Source organism: Engraulis encrasicolus, chromosome 16 (assembly GCF_034702125.1).
Source record: "Engraulis encrasicolus isolate BLACKSEA-1 chromosome 16, IST_EnEncr_1.0, whole genome shotgun sequence".
Taxonomy (NCBI): Eukaryota; Metazoa; Chordata; class Actinopteri; order Clupeiformes; family Engraulidae; genus Engraulis; species Engraulis encrasicolus.
The window spans coordinates 25,679,502-25,703,108 of record NC_085872.1 but is presented as its reverse complement, the minus strand read 5'-3'; the positions used below and the strand labels follow the sequence as shown (position 1 = coordinate 25,703,108).

Below are 23,607 nucleotides of genomic sequence, written 5' to 3'. Positions count from 1 at the left end.
GACTCTAAGAACTGAATTCATGACATTACGTCTTTGTCAAATATTTTTAATCTGTGGAAATGGTCATGTTGTTACAGGAAGCAAGCAAGCAAGCATAGCACGCAAGCAAGTAAGCATGTTCCTACCTTTACGGCTGTTGCAATGGAAGGAGTATTTTTTCCTGCGGTAGTTGAGACCGGCACTCTGGCTGTCTGACTCCTCACTGCTTAGTGAACTCACAGACATGTTGCTCTGAAAGCAAAATTACAGTGTCAACGTATTAACATTTTCCAAAAACTACAGCATCAGTTTGCATGTATCATCGATAAATTCAATGGGCATTAAGAGATTCTTACATCCCGCAAATTAAATGTGATTTCGAGGTTGGTCCAGAAAACGTCTGAGAACTCAGGGTACATGTCGAGCACATCTTGGACGTCCTCTCTCTGGATCTTGTGAAGGTCACAGTAGGTCAGAGCTCTGACATCTGCTGTGGACTTCCCCGGCTTTGTGTACATGTGGATGGGCTCTCCAAAGATATCATTCTTTCCTGAAGAGGAATGAATACATTATATCTCGTTTTGACTGATGAGAAAAGGAAAACAAATCTGCACACTTCAAATCTGTGCAATAGATGGCCATAGATTACACGGATCCGAAGTGTGGAGATGTTTTTCTTTTTCACTAAGAGGTTTTCTAAACCCTGTACCTTCACAACAAATGAGCGGTGACCCTTGAGTAACATTCTGACTGATGAGTGTAGCAGCAGGTAAAGAGATACAGTATGTATGCCTACATCTGGATGTATAACGCCATTCCATGAAGTAACCAGCAGATGGTGCCAACATGACAATGTTCACTTTCGCATTTTTTCCCTGCAGGAGAAAGAGTCTAGTCTACAACATTTCTATAAATATCAACTAGATATGATGCTTTACTTGTGCAATCAGCAAGAAAAGTGCAGCCCGTTATTCATTTGTATGAGTTACTGTAGGAGTGAGTCACACCCTACTACTTAACCTCTTACTGCAGATAGGGTCGCCAGCTGGCCTATTCACTATTTGCTGAAAATGCTCAACTACATTATAACAACATTGCTATGACATTACAGAGAGCCTTGAGTAACAGATTAAGACATAGCCATTACAATTTTGGTTACAGTAGGGTTATAACATAGGCTCTGCGCTAAGGGGTTAATTAATCACTTGATGTTTGGTTTCTACAGCACATGACACACATTAATGTCCCCAAATGAGCAATACATCAATCAGCAGGCCACCTTCATGTTCTACTTGACTTAGCATTAGCTACAGCTCAAGTGTACGTATTTCACAATAGATTATCAAACAAAAAACATTAAACAAAACGTATACATGGCTTATTAAAGGCGTCCAGTACAGTACACTAATTACTTGATGTTGGCTTCTACAGCGCATAACACACACTACATAGTGTCCCAGCTGAGCTGAGCGGTGCAGTACAGTACATCAAGCAGCCGACCACCTTCACATGCCCTCCAACACAGATGGCGCCTTCTTACCCAGGATGGCCACCACCACGTCGTCACGCACGATCTCGATGGAGCCCCGCGAGATGAAGTAGAGGGCGGAGATGACGTCGCCGGCGTGGACCAGCGTGTCTCCCGGGGGAGCGTGGGTGGTCTTGAAGCGCATGGCCAGGGCGCGCAGGCATCCTTTGCTGGAGCCCTTGAAGGCCTTGCAGCTTTGCAGTAGCGTGCGGTTCAGGTGCAGGCAGATGTCAGCCTGCAGACACTCGGGGAAGCCCTTCAGCACCTGGCAGTAGACAAACACAGTGTGTGTGTGTGTGTGTTAATGAAAGTTACTGTATGGGGCAGACATCCTGAGAGAGGCTGATGCAGTGCAGTGCAGAATGTGCAGGGAGACCTCTTTGAACAGGCACACACAGCTGCATCAGTTACTGTCCCTAATGGCTTGTGGTATTTGCCAGCCTCAATATACCGTATAACTGTACTAGATAGTAAAAGATAGTAAGAGTAGGTTTTTTTTTTTACAAAGATGTTTTATTTTTTCCGCTCAGCATTATGTGTGCAATTATTGAGCATCTTTAAGCCAGAACTGATGAAGCCCAGTGTTTCCCACAGAAATTTTGGAAACTATGGGGGCAGCCGGGGTTTTTTTTGGAAATTCACGTAAAGTATGATATTGGCGCATGGAGAAACTTGATTTATAGTATATTGTCATTTATATAAAAAATGCAGTACAGTGAATCATTTCTGTTTGCAACACACTTTTCATTCCTCCCTCATGCAGGGGTCTATGCAATTAAAAAAAATAAAACAAAATAGAAGCACAGATAAGAATTTAAGAGCACTGTGAAATTGTTAACGCACAGAGAAAAAGGGTCTAAGAGGGTGGTCTATGCCTTTTTCCCCACACACATAGGCGTATACATTCTACATGAGGGGTACTGGTCACAGGGCCAGTTTTGCAAAATTCCACCCAGTAAAATGGCTGAACAACATATTACATATTTATGTCTATATTCAGATTTATTACACATTCATTTTTATATGCAGCCCGATGTCTCCTCTGCTGTGTCAATGAAGGTCGCCTAACTCATTATCATACAACTGTAAAACAAAGCCTGGGGATTGTCAGTAAACTCATTCCAACTGTCCCTTTTCTGAAGGTTTTTTATTGCTTCCAAACCCAAGTTAACTACAACAACTTGAATAGGCTTTTGATCCCTCTGTCTTTCAAGCACTCATGGTTTTCTCGATAGGATGTATTTACTCCAGAAGGAAAATTCGAAGGGAATCGTTTTTTTCAAATCGTTTTTTAATGTTTTTTTTTAATTAACATTTTCGGAAACTATGGCGGCCAAATTTAAACTATGGCGGTGCGCCATAGTTTCCTCAATGTATGGGAAACACTGAAGCCTTTTGGATGAAAGCCAAAAAAAGCTTCAGGACCAGGACCATTGAGCTTGTGTTTTGTGTCTTGTTGTTTATTTTATCTAGTGTATTTTTCTGTTGTAGCTGTTTTTTTTAGTCTATATTTTTAACTATGTACTTGACCTTGTAATATAATGTAGGCCTATTTGCAAATAGTGCACCCATTGTATTATTGTCACATTTTTGTATCATTATTAATTTTAATCCCTTTTTATCTTAACGCCTTCCTGTCCAGGAACTACAGATGAAAATTAGCCTTAGGGCTATAATCTGGCTCAATTGTATGTTGTGCACTGTCCCTGTGAAATAAACAATAAATTAAATGTAATTAAATGAAATGGACAGAAGCCGAGTTGTTTATAACTGCACGCATTATCCCAGTTGCCACTTACTGCGTTCATGTCTATGCCGTTGGTGTAGGACCAGGCGTGCTGGAAGTACTCCTCCAGCCGCTGTCGCAGCGGGTTGGGGATCTGGTGGAAGCGGATGAACTCTCGCACCCGCATCATCTGGGCGTGGTACCGCGCCGTGCCCGAGTACAGCCGTTGGATGATGGCCGAGACGTTCCCAAAGATGCTGGCATACATCAGTGCTGTTTGGGACAGAAGTTCTGTTTTATCTTTAGGTTCTTGTAAAATTACACCAGACAGCTGCAGCCAGGCAGCTGTTACCACTGACAAGCTGCTATTGATGAGTGTAAATGAACATTTTCTGGAAATAAATGAATAAGTGGCAAACAAAGACAAGCTGTGAGTAAATAAAAATCAATGGATCTGCCCACTCACTGTAATGTGACCGTACGGTAATAGAAGTGTTCTGGCTTCAGGACTAAAGCTGCCATGGTTTAAAAGCATCTTTTACTACATTACAGCGTCAAAGCTAACCAATCATCACTCATCATACTCACATCCGATGAGCATGACGCAGATGGAAAAGATCTTCTCGGAGTTGGTGTTGGGGGACACGTTCCCGAAGCCCACGCTGGTCAGACTGCTGAAGGTGAAGTAGAGTGCCGTCACGTACTTGTCCTTAATGGAGGGCCCAGAGTTGGCGATGCTGCTGTTGTAAGGCTTGCCCAGCGACTCTCCCAGCGAGTCCAGCCAGCCGATACGGGTCGGCCCGGTGCGCTCCACGTTGCCGATGGCGTACCAGATGCAGGCCAGCCAGTGGGCGATCAGCGCGAATGTGCACATGAGCAGGAAGAGGACGGCGGCGCCGTACTCGGAGTAGCGGTCCAGCTTGCGGGCCACGCGCACCAGGCGGAGGAGGCGGGCGGTTTTCAGGAGGCCGATGAGAGTCGTGGTCTTGGGAAGGGTTTGAAGACATGAAAAGGAATGATAAACATTTGTTATGGGGGCCCTACCATGGCGCATACGTTAGGGCACATGCTGTACTATGCGGCCGACTCGGGTTCGATTCCTGTCCCAGGGCCTTTGCCAACCCTTCCCTGTCTCTCTCTCCCAACTCTATCACCATCTGCACTGTACTTTCATGAAAAAAAGTCAAAAAGACAGAAAAAAATCTTTTAAAAAAAAAAATATATATATATATACATATATGTATATATATGATATGACAAAACTGACATGCACAGATGAATCACATACAGCGCATTTACAACAGAATCAAAATGATTGAAACCATAACTCAGATGGCATCAACAGCATTAATTATGAAGAGAGCTTTCCATTGACAATTTATCTTTTACCTTACCGGTACATTATAGTTTCATTACCCTAACAAGATGCATGTTGTGCTTATGGAAGATAATCAATTGTCAAGTGACCTCAGGTTCGCTTCAAAATACATTACAGAATAAAGTGTGCTTTTCCCCGTGAGTGGGAGTGTGGGTGCGTTCCTATATGTGACCTTGCGTCCTCCACTTGTGCTTGTGGCCTCATACCAGGAAGTAATACGTCGTGATGACATCACTGACAACAGCATTATATTTCAATATCTCGCAATGGCTCAATTGTAGTCATTTTCTCATTTGCAAACTGGATGATGAATGAAGAATGGTCCCCCAAAAATTGTTTGGCTAGGCTGACAGCGGGGAAACTTAATTGTTTTCTCCACGGAGCGAAACGTGAGGCCACAAGCCCAAGTGGAGGATGCAAGGTGGCATATTGGAATGCACCCTGTTGTGTGACCACCACAATCCTCCCTCACCTCTTCCCCGGAGCGGTAGATGAGCAGGTCAAAGGGGATGGCCGCCACCAGGTCGATGAGGAACCAGCCTTTAAAGTAGTGCACGGCGATCCGCACCGGGTGGCTCACCACCTCGTCGTTGCTGTTCACGTAAGTGGTCCGGAAGTTGATGACGATGTCGAGGATGAAGAGGATGTCGACGATGAGGTCCACCACGTTGAGCGGGCTGCAGGAGTAGCCGCAGCGCTGCATGGCGGCCTCCTCGGCGTCGCTCAGCAGGAAGGAGGCCGAGTACGGCGTGAAGATGGCCGTGTAGATGACCAGCAGGAGGATGACCCAGTCCCACACCGCCTTGAAGGGGCTGTAGTGCAGGATGGTCCATTTGTGGACCCGCGGCGCCTGCAGCTTGTACTCGGGCAGCACATCGGCGCCCAACGAGAGGACCTGGTGGGGAATTTAAAAAAAACATGCATACTTTAATAATAATTGGTCATCTGTAATTAAAGAGGGGCAATGTTTGAGTTAATCAAGTGAAATAATCAAAGTGAATTCCAACTGATTCAGGTACAAATCACAAAGTGATGAATAATTGGTCATCTGTAATTAAAGAGGGGCAATGTTTGAGTTAATCAAGTGAAATAATCAAAGTGAATTCCAATTGATTCAGGTACAAATCACAAAGTGTAGTTGAATTCATGTTGATGTATCAAATGAGTACTTCACGATTCCTGATAATCTGGGCAATCAGTAATACCCCTTACGAAAAACCATGGTCGATTTTCGTAAGGGACATATGATAGTTGACCTCATTTATACACTGCTCACTGGCAATCACTGCGGTAGTAGTTGCTGTGGATATTCATCTCACTCTCTGTGGCACACACATGCTCACATCATGTTCTCATCTATGGTGTCACACGACTTGCTTTTCACAATCCTCTCTAACATGCATACGCATGCAAGCAGACATGCACGCACGCGAGCACACACGCATGCATGCAGGCACACACACGCAGGCACACACGCAGGAACACACGCAGGCATACACACACACACACACACACACACACACACACACACACACACACACACACACACACACACACACACACACACACACACACACACACACACACACACACACACACACACACTTGCACTAATGCAGTTGTGTAATACATTTTTAAACCATGCTGTAGTATTATATTAGGCAATCTTGAACGAAGAGAAGACACCGTAGGAGCTCAGATGGGATGCTTTTTCTTTTTAATTCAAGTGCACAACATGTTAGGGACTAACGTTTCGATGGCAAGCCATCTTCATCAGAGTCCCCTAACATGTTTTGCACTTGAATTAAAAAGAAAAAGCATCCCATCTGAGCTGCTCCGGTGTCTTCTCTTCTTCTTTTAAAAAAAAATTATATTAGGCATTTTTAATGACTGATTCAACCTGAAGCCAAGTCTTAAAACAATTAGCTACTAAATGAAAAACATACACTGAAGATGATGAATCAGGAATTCCTGTGTCCATGGACTTTCCCATGTCAACAGGCAACAAGAGATGTCCCCTCTCTCCTCTGAAATGGACCATGGCCTATTTCACAGCCATTAGGAGGGAACCATAACTCAGAGGAAATGAACAAGCTATACTCAATACCAGCCTGTCCAGCTCTGAATCACACCAGCACTAGGGCTGGGCAATATGACGATATATATCGTTATCGTGATATAAAAGTGTATATCGTGACCTTTCTCCTATATCGTTTATATCGTGATGGGAATTTTATACATTTTATACAATTGAATATCATTTAATTACATTTCATGATGTCACAATACACACTATAAGTTAATGTAACTGTAAATATAAGAATAAAAATAAATAAAATCAATTTTAAAGCAAAAGTTGTTTTGCGACATGAAAAAATAAAGAGCAAATAAAGAGAATAACTGAAAACGTATGCAATTGTGCTATATCGTGATATATATTGTTATCGTGATATAAACTAATCCATATCATGATATTGTTTTTTTTCCCATATCGCCCAGCCCTAACCAGCACATAGCCCACTTCAACAAGACAAGTACACTACACTGAATCAAGTCATGGGTCACGGAGAGATATTCACACCAAGGCCAATATATTGGCTCTGAGGTGAGAATGTGGATACGGTGGCAACCGCTCCACAGTTGGCCTGGTCCCGAGTGACTGAGTTTTAATTACCAACTGGGCCACTCTCTGGTGCCTCCACACATTGGCTAATTTTTCACCTGCACTTGGAGATGTCAAAATGTGGTCTCATTAAACACACATGCCAACAACACACACACGCACACACACACACACACACACACACACACACACACACACACACACACACACACACACACACACGATTAGCTAGTTCTGCTTGCCTACCCCCCATCCACAACACTCTCTCCGGATGGTAGAGCCTGAGGTCAGATTGCTGCATGCTGAACGCGAGCCTTCTGCTGGTGGTGGTGAAGCATGTCTCAGGGTATTAGCACCTGCAGGGCAGTAGTGTACTGTATACACCACAATTGGGAATGGACTTTGTGCACCTTCGCAGGTGAATAAAAAAGTGACGTTTTTTGGCAAAAAAATAAAAATAAATTGCACCCACTGCAAGATTTTCAAAAATCCTTTTCATGTTCTATTCTTCCATTTATTTTCTCGTTGGCATGAGATGAGGTTTCCTTGTGTATCATCCCCCTCAAGGCTATATATACCGTACAGTACACCAGAGTACCTGTGTCACCAGTGCTGATGTCAGCTGTTCTGGGTGCTGGGCTGCTCGTGCGCCATGTGTTTGATGCGCTGGCCCACGGCCATCACTCATATCCTGCTAATCTAATGTTTCTCTTGTTCATTAGCCCCCAATTAGACCAGCAAAATACATCCGCAACAGGCCCCCCTATGAGTCCACTTAATCCGTTTATGGAGGACAAGCACCCTGGTTACGAGAAATTTCCCCCATTTCCCCCATTCCCCCAAAAACCAAGAAAAAGCGTTTACTATTCAGTATTGGCTGATTCTATCGTTGACTTTTTCGGTTGCAATGACAGGGGTTGTGAAACAAGCATCCCAGTTTAGTGAGTCGATTTGGAATATCTAATTGCCGCTTCTATTTCGGTATCTGGGTTAGAGTTATGAGCACACCGTTTGTGATCAAGTCACAGAAATGCGACATCTCCTCAAAGACAGACAGACATATGAACAAATATGACAGAAGATACAAACACGTCTGGCACAACAACTAAAATAATTCATCGTAACTAACTACCCATAAACAATAACAGCAAACAACAGCATTGTGAACAAAAAAGAGCTAAGCAATCATGTCCGACCTACACCATCAGGTGTGAAATTATACCTCAATGGTAACAGAAGTTATTTGATAGTATTTATGTTTTGTTAGGCTGCCACCTGCCTCTCTCACCTCTATCTACCACCTGCTACAATTGACAGGACATTATTGCATCTAAACATGATATGCTATGGTAACGACCTGCTTTGAAGCAAAGCATGCAAGGATTTGACAACATTAACCATTTCCTGTTCCTCAATGTCACCTAAGTTGTAACTCCCTCTACCTGGTTTACACTGTCTATAACCTCAAACACACGCACGCACACACGAACACACACACTACATCTCCACCTCCACCTCTGCCCTTGTACGGCACATTCTTTGCATCCCCAGAGACCTTGCCTCTCAGCTTCCCTACCTCTTTGTCCTCGGTGGACAGGTGCGGCCTTGTCCTTCCCCAGCACCTGAGTTTCCCCGAGCAGGGCATGTCACAGGACAGGGGTGCGGACCGCGCGGAACGAGGCAGAATCGAGGGGGGTGAGCCGGAGCGACGGAGAGCGTTCAGCAGCTTCAGGGCCAAGGTCAAAATCATGGTCCCCCCACCAGCACTCGGCAGTGGAGCGACCCACCAACACTAACACAAGGCTGGGGCACGCGGGCACCTCTGCCTCGGTGGTGGCCCCGGACGAGAGTACCATCCCACAGCCACGGGGCGGAGAACAGAGGCAACAAGGGAGAGAGGCCTGCTTTGTTTTCCTGGTGACACCTGCGAAGCTTCACCTGGGGTGGTGTGCGGATTCTTTTGCTACTGCTGCTGTTGCGGTTGCTGCTGCCGATGCTGCTACCTTGTGCTGCGAAAAGCCTGGCGCTGTCCTTGGATGTCAAGTGATAAGCCTCTGTCTGCTCGCTGTCTCTTGGCTATCTTTGGTGGTCGGGACTACTAATTACATCAACCCCACTTCCTCTCTCTGCTTATCTGTTTAGTTACACCCGCTCAGCCTTGGCAATGGAGTGGAGTGGAGGGGGGGTGGGTCACAAATGCAGACTGCAAAAAATAACTCTGAAGCACTGTGGTGGCACAACAGGCGCTCATTGGGGGAATCCAAATCCGAGAAAAGAAACAGCAGTTCTATGATGCACAGCTGCACAGACCTAGTTTTGATGCAAAACAGCTAATGGCACACAGTAAGAGAGAGAGAGAGAGAGAGAGAGAGAGAGGGAGAGATTGCCAGAGACAGAAAAGGATAAGGGAGGAGAGTGAGTTTGCAGGGAGGGGTCTCGTGCCACTTACTCTACTGAAGATAAGTGAAAGTATTTAGATTTTCAGAAAAAGTAATTACCATATACAGTATACAACATGTTGCATACTAGGAATTTATACTGTGTGTAGCCCCTTAATGCACGCTGTACCTCCAGTGGCACGCTGTAATAGCCATTGAATAATGAACTACCATAGTACTACAATACTATGACATAACACAGGGCCAGTAATGCACTACGACTTGGTCATCGCCATTCTGGTAACAGCAAATTTATAACGCCGTGTCTTAACCGGATATAGTATGGTAGCTTACATTTTACAGGTAGTTGCATTTTACCACCAGTAAAGGTATCAGAAAACATTGCATGAAACGTGCACTGTACTGTACTGTCATTAATCCTGACTTGAGTTGATGTGTGTCACTATCCATCAGAGTCATTGTATCACGCAGCAGTCCAGGGGAGTGATCATGACAAAGCTGAGGTTAACACAGTATGCTGCCATTTCCCATGCCAGTTGCCAGCAGGGACAAGATGTTCTCTCTATCTCCTTGGGAGACAAACACTGGCCTGGTCACGCAGGGCAGGGGGGCAGGCTGCGATGCCACTGATACCAGGGAGATATTGCATGTGTCGGGCAAAACATGCCCCCGGGGCATGAAGGTCTGCGAATTCTCATTCGCAAGTAAAATGAATCATTCTGACCCTTGGCGAAGAAGAATATGACTTCTTGTTGCTTACACGGTACTTGAGCCACATATATTAAATGCTTGTGTATATTAAATGCAAGTGTATTGTTATTATTTTCTCTTTTCTCTCACTTTTTCTCTGTCTGCTATGTGCTTGCGTGCTTGCATGCCTGCGTGCGTGCGTGTGTGCATGCACGTGCGTGTATGGAGAATGTGCAGTCACTTGAGTGTATTTGTCCAGATACTCTAACACGTTTTGAATTCATTTTTCTGAAATTGCCATGAAAGTCATGGTGATGTTCTGACAACAAACATCAAACTAGAAATGCACTCAGAGAGTGCAGACCTGTTTGATAGAATATTTGACTATGTCACACCCTATTTTTATTGATGTCTTTCTGCCATCTTTTTGTGGCGTTAGAAACTGGAATGTCAAAATTCGCCATGTCCCCCAATTCAATTTGCGGTCACTGAGGGCATCTAAAATTGTAGGTTATCAATGGTGAAGAATCTTTTTTTTTTTTTTTTTAAATCCTGCTCCTGGCATGCTCTCGGGTGCTTGGACGTGTGGAGCCTGTTTCTTGTAGTAGGATTCGGGTGACCTTGAGGCAGATAGAGCCACTGCCCTGGTCGCCTGTGGAGACCAGGTTCCTCTCCACCTCTCTACCATCACTCAGCACATATGGCCTCACCATTTACACCCCCACAGTTGAGCCATGTATGTTCTCCAACACACACCCTAAAACATGCTTATCTAATATAGTTTCTGCAAGAGTGTAATAGGCTTATGTACACTAAAAGACCCTGAGAGCACACCTGAAGTCAAATTGTGTTGTCCAACCAACAGTATAAAACATGTTTAAAAAACCCTTAATGCAGAGCCTATGTTTATAACCTTACTGTCACCAAAATTGCAATGTCTATGTCTTTATCTGTTACTTAAGGCTCTCTGCACTGTCATAGCAATGTTGTTATGATGTAGTTGAGTATTTTCAGCAAATAGTGAATAGGCCTGCCGGCAACCCCATCAGCACTAAGAGGCTACATAAAGTTTCCGTAAGAGCATCTCTGGGTTGTGTGAGGAGTACCACGCCGGATTCCCTCTATCCTGCAGCGGTGGTATAGGATCAGACAGTCAATACACATTTCTATGGTAAACAGCTCCACCTGAGTGAGCAGTGTGACTCAGGGCGCAGGAGCCACAGTCTGCATTGTAAGTCATTGTGGCACCTTGACAGATGAGACTGGGGTCTGGAGATATGTACTCACCGTCCTTGAGGTGTTTGTTCATTAATGTGCAGCCATACTATGCACACACAAATAGACACGGACACATACACAGACACACGGGAGAGATTTATTGGTTGCACGTGTGACAGGTAACACTGGGGTGAAGATTGTATGTCGGCCTTGAGGGGTCTAAAGGCCTCATGGTTTTCGAGTTATAGCTGTTGTTCACAGATGGCAACCTGGGCGTGTATCTAAGCCTACCAGTGGAGAGGTCAAAGAGGTCCTGCACGTGAATCAGAGGTCCTCCAACAAATATCTTCTCACTGTCCCCAGAATTCACACAAAAACCGGTCATGGCGGTTACTGTGCTCCATCCCTCTGGAACAATCTGCCGTTAGAATTAAGGTCACCTCAATCCATAGTATCTTTTAAGAAGGGTCTTAAAACTTTTCTGTAGTTTATAATGATTTTTAACTTTTACTCTTATTTTGTGCATTTAATTTTTTTATTGGGTTGTTAATGTTTTCATTGTTTTTAAATTGTTACGTGTGTTTCTTTTACCTAATAAGCGCATTGAGTCTATGTAAAGATGAAATGTGCTATACAAATAAAATTTTACTTGACTTGACTTGACCATATACTAAGCTCAGCAGAAAGTGTGCAATATGTAGCCGGTAAATTGCTTTGTTAACGAAATCTATTCTAAAATATACAACAACAATCTTAAGATTATAAGATGTCTGTCATTCTGTGCTGTGATATTCTGAGATATGAAAGCTCACCTGACCACACTCACCTAAACCTGAGACCACTTCTCACATTTGTCCAAAAGGAGGCAGTGGTTGCCAAACAGCCACCCCTCCCATTTTGATCTCATGCCAGCACCACTCGTCATAGCACATTCACAGTCAGTCACACACAAGTCATATGGAATAGACTAGAGAGCTGAAACATGCAGGTAGCGATTCTTGGTGAGCAGAACGCCCCTGTTGTGTTGTGTAATGTGATGTAAAATGCCAGTTGTGTAATGCGGCCAAATGGAGCTGCTGCCCGCAAGTGTGGGAGGGAAAAGCCCTCCAGCAGACAACACGTACGGCAACGCTGTACAGTACAGTACACAGGAGGGATTGCATCTGCAATACAGATATTAGCTACAGTAAGCTACCACACGGGCAGACATCTTGTCCAAAACGTTGTCCTTAAATTGCTTTGATGAGAAAATCATTAGGAGCATTTTCTCGATTACCCACAATGAGTCTGTTTCACGAAATCCTCTCACAGATTAAGATATTAAAATATTAGACAAACAAAAATTTTGACTTGCATTTTCTTTGCATAACAGTTAAGTTTCCATACATACTACAGAATACATGTCATGTCAGTTGGCACTGCCATCATGAATCAGTCAGTCACCTGGGCTCTCACACAGGTGTGGGCACCTGACGTGCATTGGAGAGGGTGTAAAGGCTTATGGGATGGCCCCTGGCAGGCATGAAAAGATGCACACTGTGCCTCAAGGCCATGGCGGTGGGACACCGAAGGTCACCAAAGATGAATGCTGGAGGCCTGACCTGTGAACCACTACTGCTGTGAGCTGGGAGGAGGGCAGCGAGCTACAAGAACACCGACAGGGTGTGAAGTGAAGAAGTGAAGGAGAGAGTCTCTGTGCATATGGTGCTGCGCTTCTGGCGCACGTTGTTCGCACTCACTTATTTCAGCAACAGCAGCAGCAGAGCAGCAGCTATCAAAAATTACTGTAGAGGAAATGATCCCCTCAGAACTTAAAATTCTTTCAAGGGAAAAATGTTTCACACAGCACTCATTATCTATAATGTGGGTGGTGTAGAAATACTGTACAGGAACTAGGGGGTAAAGTAGCATTACAGAACCAGTGGAAAAAAACGAGGATAATATCAAATTGGATCTTTTCATGAGAAAGTACTCAAGCCAAAAAGACAACAAAAAATAGTCTTGGGCTAAATTCTGCCATCATCAATTCTTAATCCAAGAAATCGTAGCGCCCTGTTCTGAATGTGTTCCTCATTAACAGGAACTAGCTCAGAGCCAGCAGCCATCCCCATTCCCCTACCCAGTACAACACCACACACACCACCGCCCCAACTAACACCAACCCCTGTCCCGAAGCATGCTCCGCTTCATAAACTACCCTGAATTAATGAGATGCTAAGAAAACAAGGCCGGTATTCCTCAATGCCTTAGCATGACGCAGTGCACCGATTCTGCTGGCTGAGCAAATCCTTGTAGACCATCTGTAGATGCCTTTCAACATCACACACACACACACACACACACACACACACACACACACGCGCACGCGCACACGCACACGCACACACACGCACACACACACACACACACACACACACACACACACACACACACACACACACACACACACACACACACACACACACACGTGCGCGCACAAACACACATGCACACACGCATGCACACATTCAATTGGTCTACCCCCACCCCAATTTCCAGCCATTACTTGAGTCTCATTTGCATTAGTTTGAATGAGCTCCACACATTCAGAAGTTTTCAACCCAGTCTCTGTTTACACACACTTTCCCAAGCCACAACACATATTGTACATACACACAACTATGTTTTTGCTTTGCTTGTTTTGATTACCATATCTCATGCCCTAAGGTTTGGCATCGGATTCCATGCCTTGTGATATCTGCAGCAATTATACAGATAACACTGGCCGCATAGTCATGTAGTCTACACAGAAAATTTGTGTCGTGACCAGCAGTCATTACCAAGAGTTCTGACATCGTATCAGCTTAACATACAGTATACTGTATATGTATATATATATTTTAGAGATTTTCTTGTATCAGTTTTGACACAATTGTAGAATTAATTTCAAAACGTTTTGAGTGTCTTGGGATTTATTGCGTTCACTGTCAAAACACAAAAATGTTCTCTGATTTGATCTCTCCTGAATAAATGGGATGCCTTTTCTGACAGCAACACTAAGTCACGACTTGCACAGCTAAATAATGCTCCGTAGCTGAAGGCACCTATCCTAATATGAAATACTGTTTCCGTGCTCAACTCAAATACACTTTCCTTCCCTCAAACATTTGTGAGCTGTGTTTTAATTATTTGAATGTGCCTCAGGCAAAATAATACTTCAGACAGTGATGGGCAATATTGATTTATTAGTTACAATCCAGTGCCACATATTCCAAACGACTTGGTTTTGCCTGTCCAATTCAGCCAGGTGATTGGCTGGTTAAGTGACAGGTAGAACAAGGTCATTTGGAATATGTGGCACTGGATTGTAACTAATGAATCCATTTTAACCATCACTGTACACAGAGTAGACAGGTACACCACAGGTGTATGCGAAAGTGTCATTGAAAGAACATTGAATAACTCCTTTAAGTAGAACTTAGTATAACACCATGTTCAATTGAACACTATAAATAAATAAAAAATATCTCCCTTCAAAAACAGTTGATTAGTTATCCAGGACAACATCTACACACTGAAGCGTACTGTAGTAGTTCGCATATTTTCCCACAGAGCCTATGCTCATTCAAAGTCAGTTAACCTGTCATGTATTGATGTTGGGGGGGGGACCTTACCTCCTGGGCAACTATGCTGGAGATGCGGACGGCCCTCTTCACCCGAGTGTTCCGGCGTTCCGTGCTCGCCAGCGTCCCCTCCTGGGGGATGCTCCCCCTCTCGCTCAGCGACATCTCTCCTCCTCCGCCTGCCTCTCCCTCTCTCCTCTCCTCTCTCTCTCCTTATCTCTCTCTCCCCCTCCGCCTGCCTTTCCCTCTCTCCTCTCTCTCCCCCAATACGCTCTCCACCTCACCTCTACCTCACACTGCACCGCTCATGCCAGCCAGCGCTGGTGGTTCCGTCCTGTCTGGGGGGGGTTGTGTCTACTGTAATATATCAGACAGGACGTACGGTCACCCCTGTTCAAGATCAGGACTCCCCCACGTCCCCTGTGATGTCCCGACTCAATCAGCGAATTCCACCGGCGTGTGGACATCAACGTCCCTGTGGAAGTCGAGTTAAGTCACCGTCGGAGCAGAGTCCCCTTGTACCTCACTCCTTCACATTCAGTTCCGGCATTTGTTATCATCCCTGTATGTTGAGTCCGCACTTGATGTTTCCGTAGAGTTCTTCAAAGGGTGAAGGTCCTCCGTCTTTGTGACTCAGATGCCATGAGCACAGTGTGCTTGCTTCCAGTAGGTTAAAAAAGGATCCTCCATCTTTTCCTCACTTTGGACGATGAATGTCAGCAGTTGGAAATATTATCATTACGGTATCTGACACTAGAATTTGTTTCTCTTGATGAGAAGTTGTCACATGTAATTCATCACTTGGAATCCAACAGCAAATACTGCAGTCTCATCACTCGGTCCGGTTTTCACTTCTTTTCAGTTTTTTTTTCTTGTCCACAGGACAAGAGCAAACAGAGTCACAGGGACCTGTGATCCCCTCAGCTTCCCCCTGTTGCGAACCTGCTGGAGCAGCTGCGCTACTTTTTCTGAGCTTTTAAAAGAGGGTAAACCGCCTCTGTGGTACTCCCTATCCAGCACTCTACCTCCGTCCCTCCCTCTCTCTCTCTCTGTCTCCTGTTCTCCCTCCCGTTCTCTCTCTCTCTATCTCTCCCCCTCTCCCTCTCTCTCCAGCTCTATCTCTCCCCCTCTATCTCTCTCTCTCTCTCCCCCTCTCCCTCTCTATCTCTCTGTGCTACAGTCCCTCCTTCTGCACGGCTTCCTCAGTGGTGGGAGTCCCACTCAGGATGAGCCATAATTACCGTTGGCTGCTGGGTCCTCCTCCTTTCCGAAGCCAGCCCAAACGTGGGACCTGATTGATGAGCAACCACCTCCACCACCACCTCATTCCACCCCAAGTAAACACAAACAGGCTTTAACTGGGCACCCACCCACAGTTCGTCTCTCTCTCTCTCTCTCTCTCTCTCTCTCTCTCTCTCTCTCTCTCTCTCTCTCTCTCTCTCTCTCTCTCTCTCATATCTGACAGTCTGCTTGTCTGTCTGTCTCTTGCCTTCTCTCTATCTATCTCTTTTTCTGTGTGTATCTTTCTCTGTCTCTATCTGTCTGTCTCTACTTCCTCTCCTTCTCTGTCTGCACCTCTCCCCTTCTCTATCATTCTCTCCTCACACACACACATACCGCAGATGTGTATACTTGTGATTGAGTTACTCAGTTGTTTTATTGTTGCACTTTCTACAATGTCACAAAATATGTTCTTTAAGCCCACAACACATTTGCGTTTTGCCACAGTAAATATCTGCTCTCCCTCTAACAGTAAAGTTCTACCAATCAAAAGCATTGACTGATGTAGCTGATGGATGTGACCTCTCACTGCATGTGCCAATGATCAGAGCTCCCAGGCTTCGGTAAAGAATGACCAGGGCTTTAAATTAACACCAGCCAACCGGAGTCTGGCTGGTAGAAAAGACCAACTTACTAGCCATGTTGACAAGTGGTGTCAGCAATGATCGATTCGGCGATCCAATCCAATGCGGGGCATGGAAGATCCAGGATCGATGCGGCAAGTTCCAGGATCAATGCGGCAATTTTTTTAAGTTTCAATTATTTATTTATAATGATATTTCGAGAGCAAATGAATGTTAAATTAAATAAAAGTACTTCAAAGCATTGCAAGACTGATACAGATTGATCCAGACTGATACAGAAAACAGCCAATAAATTGTTGCTCAGTATCTGACTACTTGTATTGCCTCATCATGACTTATGAAACATTAGCTTTGCATTAAGTAGAAATGTAATGCATTGCAATGCATTGCAGAATTGAATCGGATCGAATCACATAGAATCGAATCGAATCGGATCGCTACCTCCCGAATCGTGATCGAATCGGATCGTGAGGGCAGTGCCAATCCACACCACTAATGTTGACCCATTATTAGGGAGTGTGTGTTTGACTAGTAAGATTAACATCGATTAGCCATTTTTAGCTCAACACAGCTGACTAAGTGAAACTTCACGTCACCTTCCCATTAATGGAGTGTTGTGTTCAGTGTACATGTATATTCTCACCTTTCAACTGTGTCCTACTGTTAAGCATATGGGGCCTGATTGATCTGTCAGCATGTCTAATCAAAATGGGGCTTTGAGACAAATGAATTGTCTGGTGTCTCACAAGGCTATGATAAATAACCACAGCCAATTGAAGGTCTAGGGGGGATGAGTTTGGAAGGCTGTAACAAGCTGCAGAGACATCCATAAACCTTAAGTCAAATCAGTTCTTTGGATCGACCACATGCAACCAATGTGACACAAGTGAGAAAAATATTTGTTTCAAAATAGCAACAGTTTGTTAATAAAACTCTTTGTCTCATGATGCATTTCATCTCAACACTGCTACATTGTATTTCTCCCAAGAAGCGAATGACACAGTTCACGCTGTTCTTTTGCTGTACGAAGAAGAAGATGAGCTGCAGGTTTTGTGCTCTGCCACGACACAGCGCACAAAACATCAGACTACTGTACTTCACCGGGACTGTGACAGAGAGATAACTGCTATTACGGCCACTGCGTATGTCAACAGGGGTATTCTTAGCTCATTACACTGCTTGACATGTACCACCACCCCACTCATACAATACGGCAGAGACATTCTGAGAAAGACTAAGTATGCCACTGACCTAATCTCCAGACAAAAGCATGATGGTAGAGGTGCCTGACCTGACATTTAATATATGTTCTATGTATGTCTGCTGTTGCCCAGTCTTGCACTTTATATGTCTGTATGGGTATTGTATAGGTACTCCAGGTGTAATGTATACTGTCTATGTCTAATTGTCTATGTCCACACCTAGAGTCTAGGGTCTATGTCTGTCTGCATGGGAAAGTAAGAAACGTAATTTCAATTCATATGACCAGCGCATGTTAAGAAATTGACAATAACACCGACTTGACTTGACTCGACATTTCCTCCCTCCAAAAAACAGGCAAAAACAACTCTGATTTGTCTATGCATAAAGAAAAAAAACAATCATGATAGATTTCCCCTAAAACCAAAGGCAGCATCCAACATATTTTCCCAACCCTGAGTCAAAGGGGAATGTGAGGGCTTCATATTTTTTTGCCTTAGGCTAACACATTTGAATAAAGATACTCCCACGTTGTAATAGCGTATGCGTACTGTGTACACAAATCGCTTTATGCACCTGTACCATAATGGTGTAAGTGCCAATGCTTGAGTGGGGGAGTTGCAGCTGTTATTTTCCGAGGGCTATTCTGCCCTAAAAAACGCAGAGTGTGGGTGAGCAGCAGCAGTGGATTAGATGTTTGATACGAAAGAAACATTTCCATTCTAACACAAGTGAGAGTTGCTGTGTTTGACAAAGCCCCTTTTGTAAACCGAGAGGGACATTTCCATTGCAATCTCTGATCTTTTTTTAAATCTTTAAAAAAAATATTATTTGTAAATATGCCCAGAAGCTGTCAACAGAATTTGAACCAACAAGAGAGCCACTGAGGACGTGGGTTGATTAGCCAAGAATAATCATGAATTTAACACATTACATAAGCCACATAGACTACATAAACGGCACCATGAGTTTTGTTGAAGGACAGACCCAAATGATGTCCTGTATGGCCACACACCATGAAGGGTAGGTGGGTGGTTACACCATGCATGGTGTTTCCCAAAAGACACATTAGCAAGGGTTCACCTTGCTGAAGATCCCTGAAGGCACAGGGGATAGGATACACTGACGCATCATCACCACCAGTGACATTGAACACACAGAACGCCTGCTGGTGCTGGTTTCAGCGTACGCCATGTGTATAGCCAGGCCCGTCACTAGGGTTGAGAGACAGGGGTGGCTTAGCCCCAGAGGAAGAAAATGCACACACAGCGCCCGCCAACATTTTTTCAGTGCACCTGCTAAGGTTTTGTCTATGAATTCATTATTTTAAGAGCAAAGAAATCCCGCATACTGTCCATTCCACCAACAAACTTTAATATATTGTTTCGGTCATCCGACCTTCTTCATGTTGTATTGAAGTTTGTTGGTGGAATGGACAGTGTGCAGGATTCTTTACACTTTAATGACAACCCCACTGGATTATCCTACGCACCTGCCCACCTACAGAGGTGTGCAAAAGCGTCTTCTTGAACAATTAGCCTATTTTAAGAGCACCATAGCGATTTTTAAACACTAGTTACAGTGGATTTTTTTTTATTATCATTCACATTTTAATGAACATTCCTTATATGTAAGCTAAACAAAACATTTCAAAATGTTTCAACTGATGAATATTATGTACTGAAGTTAAAATGATTAGATTACAATGCAAAGAGCATCACAAGGACTAGGAACTTTAAAGGGACACTGTGCAGGAAATGGTCAAAAAAGGTACTGCAACTATGCTCCTCATTGAAACTGGGCTGCCTATTGCCAAATTTGATCTTTACATGAAAGTAATAAGTAAGTAATAAACAAATATTTTCTAGTATGGTCCAAGTAGTCATTTTTGCAGCTAAAAATGGCTATTTTTGGAAAATCAAAATGGCGGACCATGGAGAAGATCCCCCTTTTCATGTACGAAAAGTGCATTTATCCAGTCATAATGAATACTTAGAATTTGATGGTGGTGGTAAGTGTTCATGAAAAAGGTAACATTAGTGAATGGAGGGCATGAGTTCTGGAAATAAACAACTAAAAATCTCACACAGTGTCCCTTTAAGGAGTTACTAACTGTGCGTCTCCATGAGAAGCAGTGGTCAGGAAGCGATTCATTCAAACAGGTTCCTAACCTGGAAAACTATGCATCCCCGGCAAATATTAGGTCATTTTTACTCCATTAGTAGCTATTTTAATCAGTTCATGTGTGTTTTCAAACTGTTAAGACAAATATTAAAGCTCAACTATAATTTCAAGACGTTGTCAAATGGATTTATTACACAGGTATTGCGAGTGAAAATTGGTACTTTGGGTCAGAAGATTTCATCCGCGTAAGTAATTACACTTTTCTCGAGGTGTCAGTCACAAATCCTCTACCTATCACCCCCCCCCCCCCCCATAACATATTGCTGTGCACCCTGCTTTTATTGCTGTGCAGTAGGATATAAGTGGCATTAAACAATAAATAAGCAAACAGGAACTTGCCTCCTTGGTGGTTCGTATTCAGTGCTTTACTGCATTTGTTTTTGGAAAAATGTAAAAAAAAAAAAATACAAAAATGTAATCTTTAATTTTTTTTGCAAAATCGTTTAAGGGTGGCTAATACTAATGTAAGGGGGGCTAAAGCCCCCCTAAAATAGGACTAACAACGGCCCTGTGTATAGCATGTGGTGTCAACTGCTAAAAAACACATTCAGTTCTAGAAGGTCCTCAGATTCTGAGATTGCTGCATGAGAATAAGCAATGATCAAGTAGCGATATAATGAACATTTATAATTATAGCCTATGTGTGTAGTGATGGGAGTGAGCTTATTCTTCTCATACTAAGCAGATGATCAGATAAATCCGAGACCCATTAATAAACCCAAAGAACATTTCCTTAGCAGAGTGACTGCAATATTCCAAATGACGGTCTGCAATAACTGGCTCATAAAAACCTAATGTATCTCGCCGTTAGTCTGATAACACCAAGCCTCGCTCACGTTGCCCGCGGTTTCAGACTCAGCGTGTTAAAAATCCTAAGGTGCATCTGGCATGAGACTGATGGGGGAGATGGATCTTCGTTTTGCACTACTCCCTCAGTGCTGCCAGACTGAGGCAGGTGCTTTGTGAAAACGCCACGGGCTTTAATTTAACATTATCACGGAGGAACACAGGGTCAACCAGCAAAAAAAAAGAACTGGTAGTTCCTACAGAAAAAGGGAAGAAGTGGTTCATCTGGGAGGACGCGAGCATTAATACAATTCAAGCTGCTCCACCACTCATGTGTCGTCCTAGCTGCCCAACGCCCATGCAAAACATTATGCAAATGCATTGTTATGCCAGAGGTAGCGTGGCCCTTTAAAATAACAAAAATAGTCTGAGGCATTTCAGCACTTCAGCAGATTTTAGCTCACTGGATTGTAATGACAATGCTAATAATGGATATATAACTTTCTGTTGTACGCCTCTAACCAATGGATCTTGCTCAGGACTAATTATTGTCATTGTATGATGTTAAAACGTTTAAGGCTGTTATTGAGAGACTAAAATACATAAACATTACTCTGGAAATATTCAAATGTATAATTATAACCCTTGGTAATAATTACACAACAACTTTTGAAAGTACTGCAGGAAGCTATGCTGAACTAAACATTGATATTTAATCAACTGATTAAAAACACCATTGAATAAAGAAAATATTTCCTAAATATATTTAAAGTTTATTGTCAAGGTGATGAATAGTAGTTGCTATACCCTTGCCTCTAAATTTTATTATACAGTGAGGTAGATATTAATTATGAACATTAGGAGCTGTTTCCATGTAGCAGCACATTTTCATATGTGGATATTTTTTTCTCCTGGTTACATTGGTTTTGGCATTCCATTTCCACGTAGCAGATTTTTAAAAAATATATCAAAAATCCTACTTTTAAAATATCCCAGTTAGGGGGCTAAAATGCACCTGTTACAATGGAGTGTTTATTTCTATCCCCATGTTGCGTTTCCACCTAAACAGGAGAAAAAAATACTAATTATACTAAAATATTGACTTTCACTAGCTTAGCGACATACTCCCTTTTTTAACTTGTCTTAAAGCAAGACGACGCTTAACATGAAAAATAAGACACTTTACTACCTTTATAAACCTCAGCCAACGATTTTAACTGTATTAAGCCCCAATAGTGGCATACCCCTTTAAACCAAGGACTATTTCACTGCAGCCCTTATGTTATGTAATGAAATCATACTTGAAGTGACAAATGATGAGTACTGCACATCTGCAACACACAGCATTTGCTATGGGGGCATCTGGGTCAGATTGTAGAGTTCAGGTGTATTTCTACCGCAACCTGTTTACGGTCACCAAAAAGTGCATTCATAAGCAGTATGCTCTGCATAAAATTAATTACATGCTTCTACACACACACACTCGCGCGCACTCACACACACACACACACACACACACACACACACACACACACACACACACACACACACACACACACACACACACACACACACACACACACACACACACACACACACACACACACACACACACACACCAAACTACACAGAGATGGATTTGGCTGTCCCCTCCTACTGTATTCTTTAGTCTGTGACCATAGATTGGTCCCTGTGACTAATAGCACTTGCTGTGTGCCGCAGGATAATAAGGCACAACCCTGAGTAAGGATGAGTTACTGTAACAGCCACCAAGTATCCATCACTCTGTGCTTGGCCTCGACTGCTGGAGCCAGCTTCCAGAGACTAAAGGGCCGTACACACAAGTCGCTGCTAGTTACTCGCTCAGCGAATGAACTCAATAGAATGTCAATGTGTTCCAGCGAGACTAGCAGGCGAGGAGGCGAGTACTGTACAAGCGATGCAATGTGGGCGGATCCCGAGTTGAAAATATTTTATCTTCGAGCGAGGCGAGTAAGCGAGTAACCAATTGGAAGGCAGAGTTCGGTACTTCTCGCCTGTTCAGCCGCGGGAACTTTCAGCGAACGTTCCATGAAAGAGAGGCGAGTAGGCGAGCAAGCGAGAAGCTAGTAAATAGCAGCGATGTGTGTGTACGGCCCTTAAGGAGCAACAGTCATGGTGGTGCGAGGCCGCAGAACGTCAATGTGGGTCTGTGTGCAGAGGCGCATCTTGCTTGCCACCAGGCAAGGCAGGCAGCCGCTTGGGGCCCCCAAGCCCCTAGATAGTGAATAACAGCCCACGCTTTACCACAGTAGTGCCGATTTTGGTTCATATGTTCATTCTTTTGCATTTTTGCCCCATAAAAACCTATCTGCCCCATCTGATCCTGAAATCGCCTCTGTCTGTGTGGACTGTGTGCCTGGGAATTCCAATGCTCTAATTCTGATTTG

General features: G+C 43.7%; 1 protein-coding gene across 3 annotated transcripts in view; it reads right to left on the bottom strand.

Moving 5' to 3' along the window:
- The window catches only part of kcnh2a (potassium voltage-gated channel, subfamily H (eag-related), member 2a), a 43,138-nt gene that overhangs the window by 5,346 nt on the left and 14,185 nt on the right, over nt 1-23,607 (bottom strand). Inside the window, exons 1-7 of one of the 3 annotated variants that reach the window (XM_063219120.1) lie at nt 15,195-16,201; nt 5,084-5,506; nt 3,822-4,218; nt 3,307-3,506; nt 1,520-1,772; nt 336-529; nt 126-231 (exon numbers count right to left, since the gene is read on the bottom strand). In XM_063219120.1, coding sequence (XP_063075190.1) covers nt 126-231; nt 336-529; nt 1,520-1,772; nt 3,307-3,506; nt 3,822-4,218; nt 5,084-5,506; nt 15,195-15,308 — 1,687 coding nt within the window. In that variant the 5' untranslated portion in view covers nt 15,309-16,201. Of the gene's footprint in view, nt 1-125; nt 232-335; nt 530-1,519; nt 1,773-3,306; nt 3,507-3,821; nt 4,219-5,083; nt 5,507-8,810; nt 9,414-15,194; nt 16,202-23,607 lie in introns of those variants that run through there. The other 2 variants (XM_063219118.1, XM_063219117.1) reach the window with 2 other exon arrangements.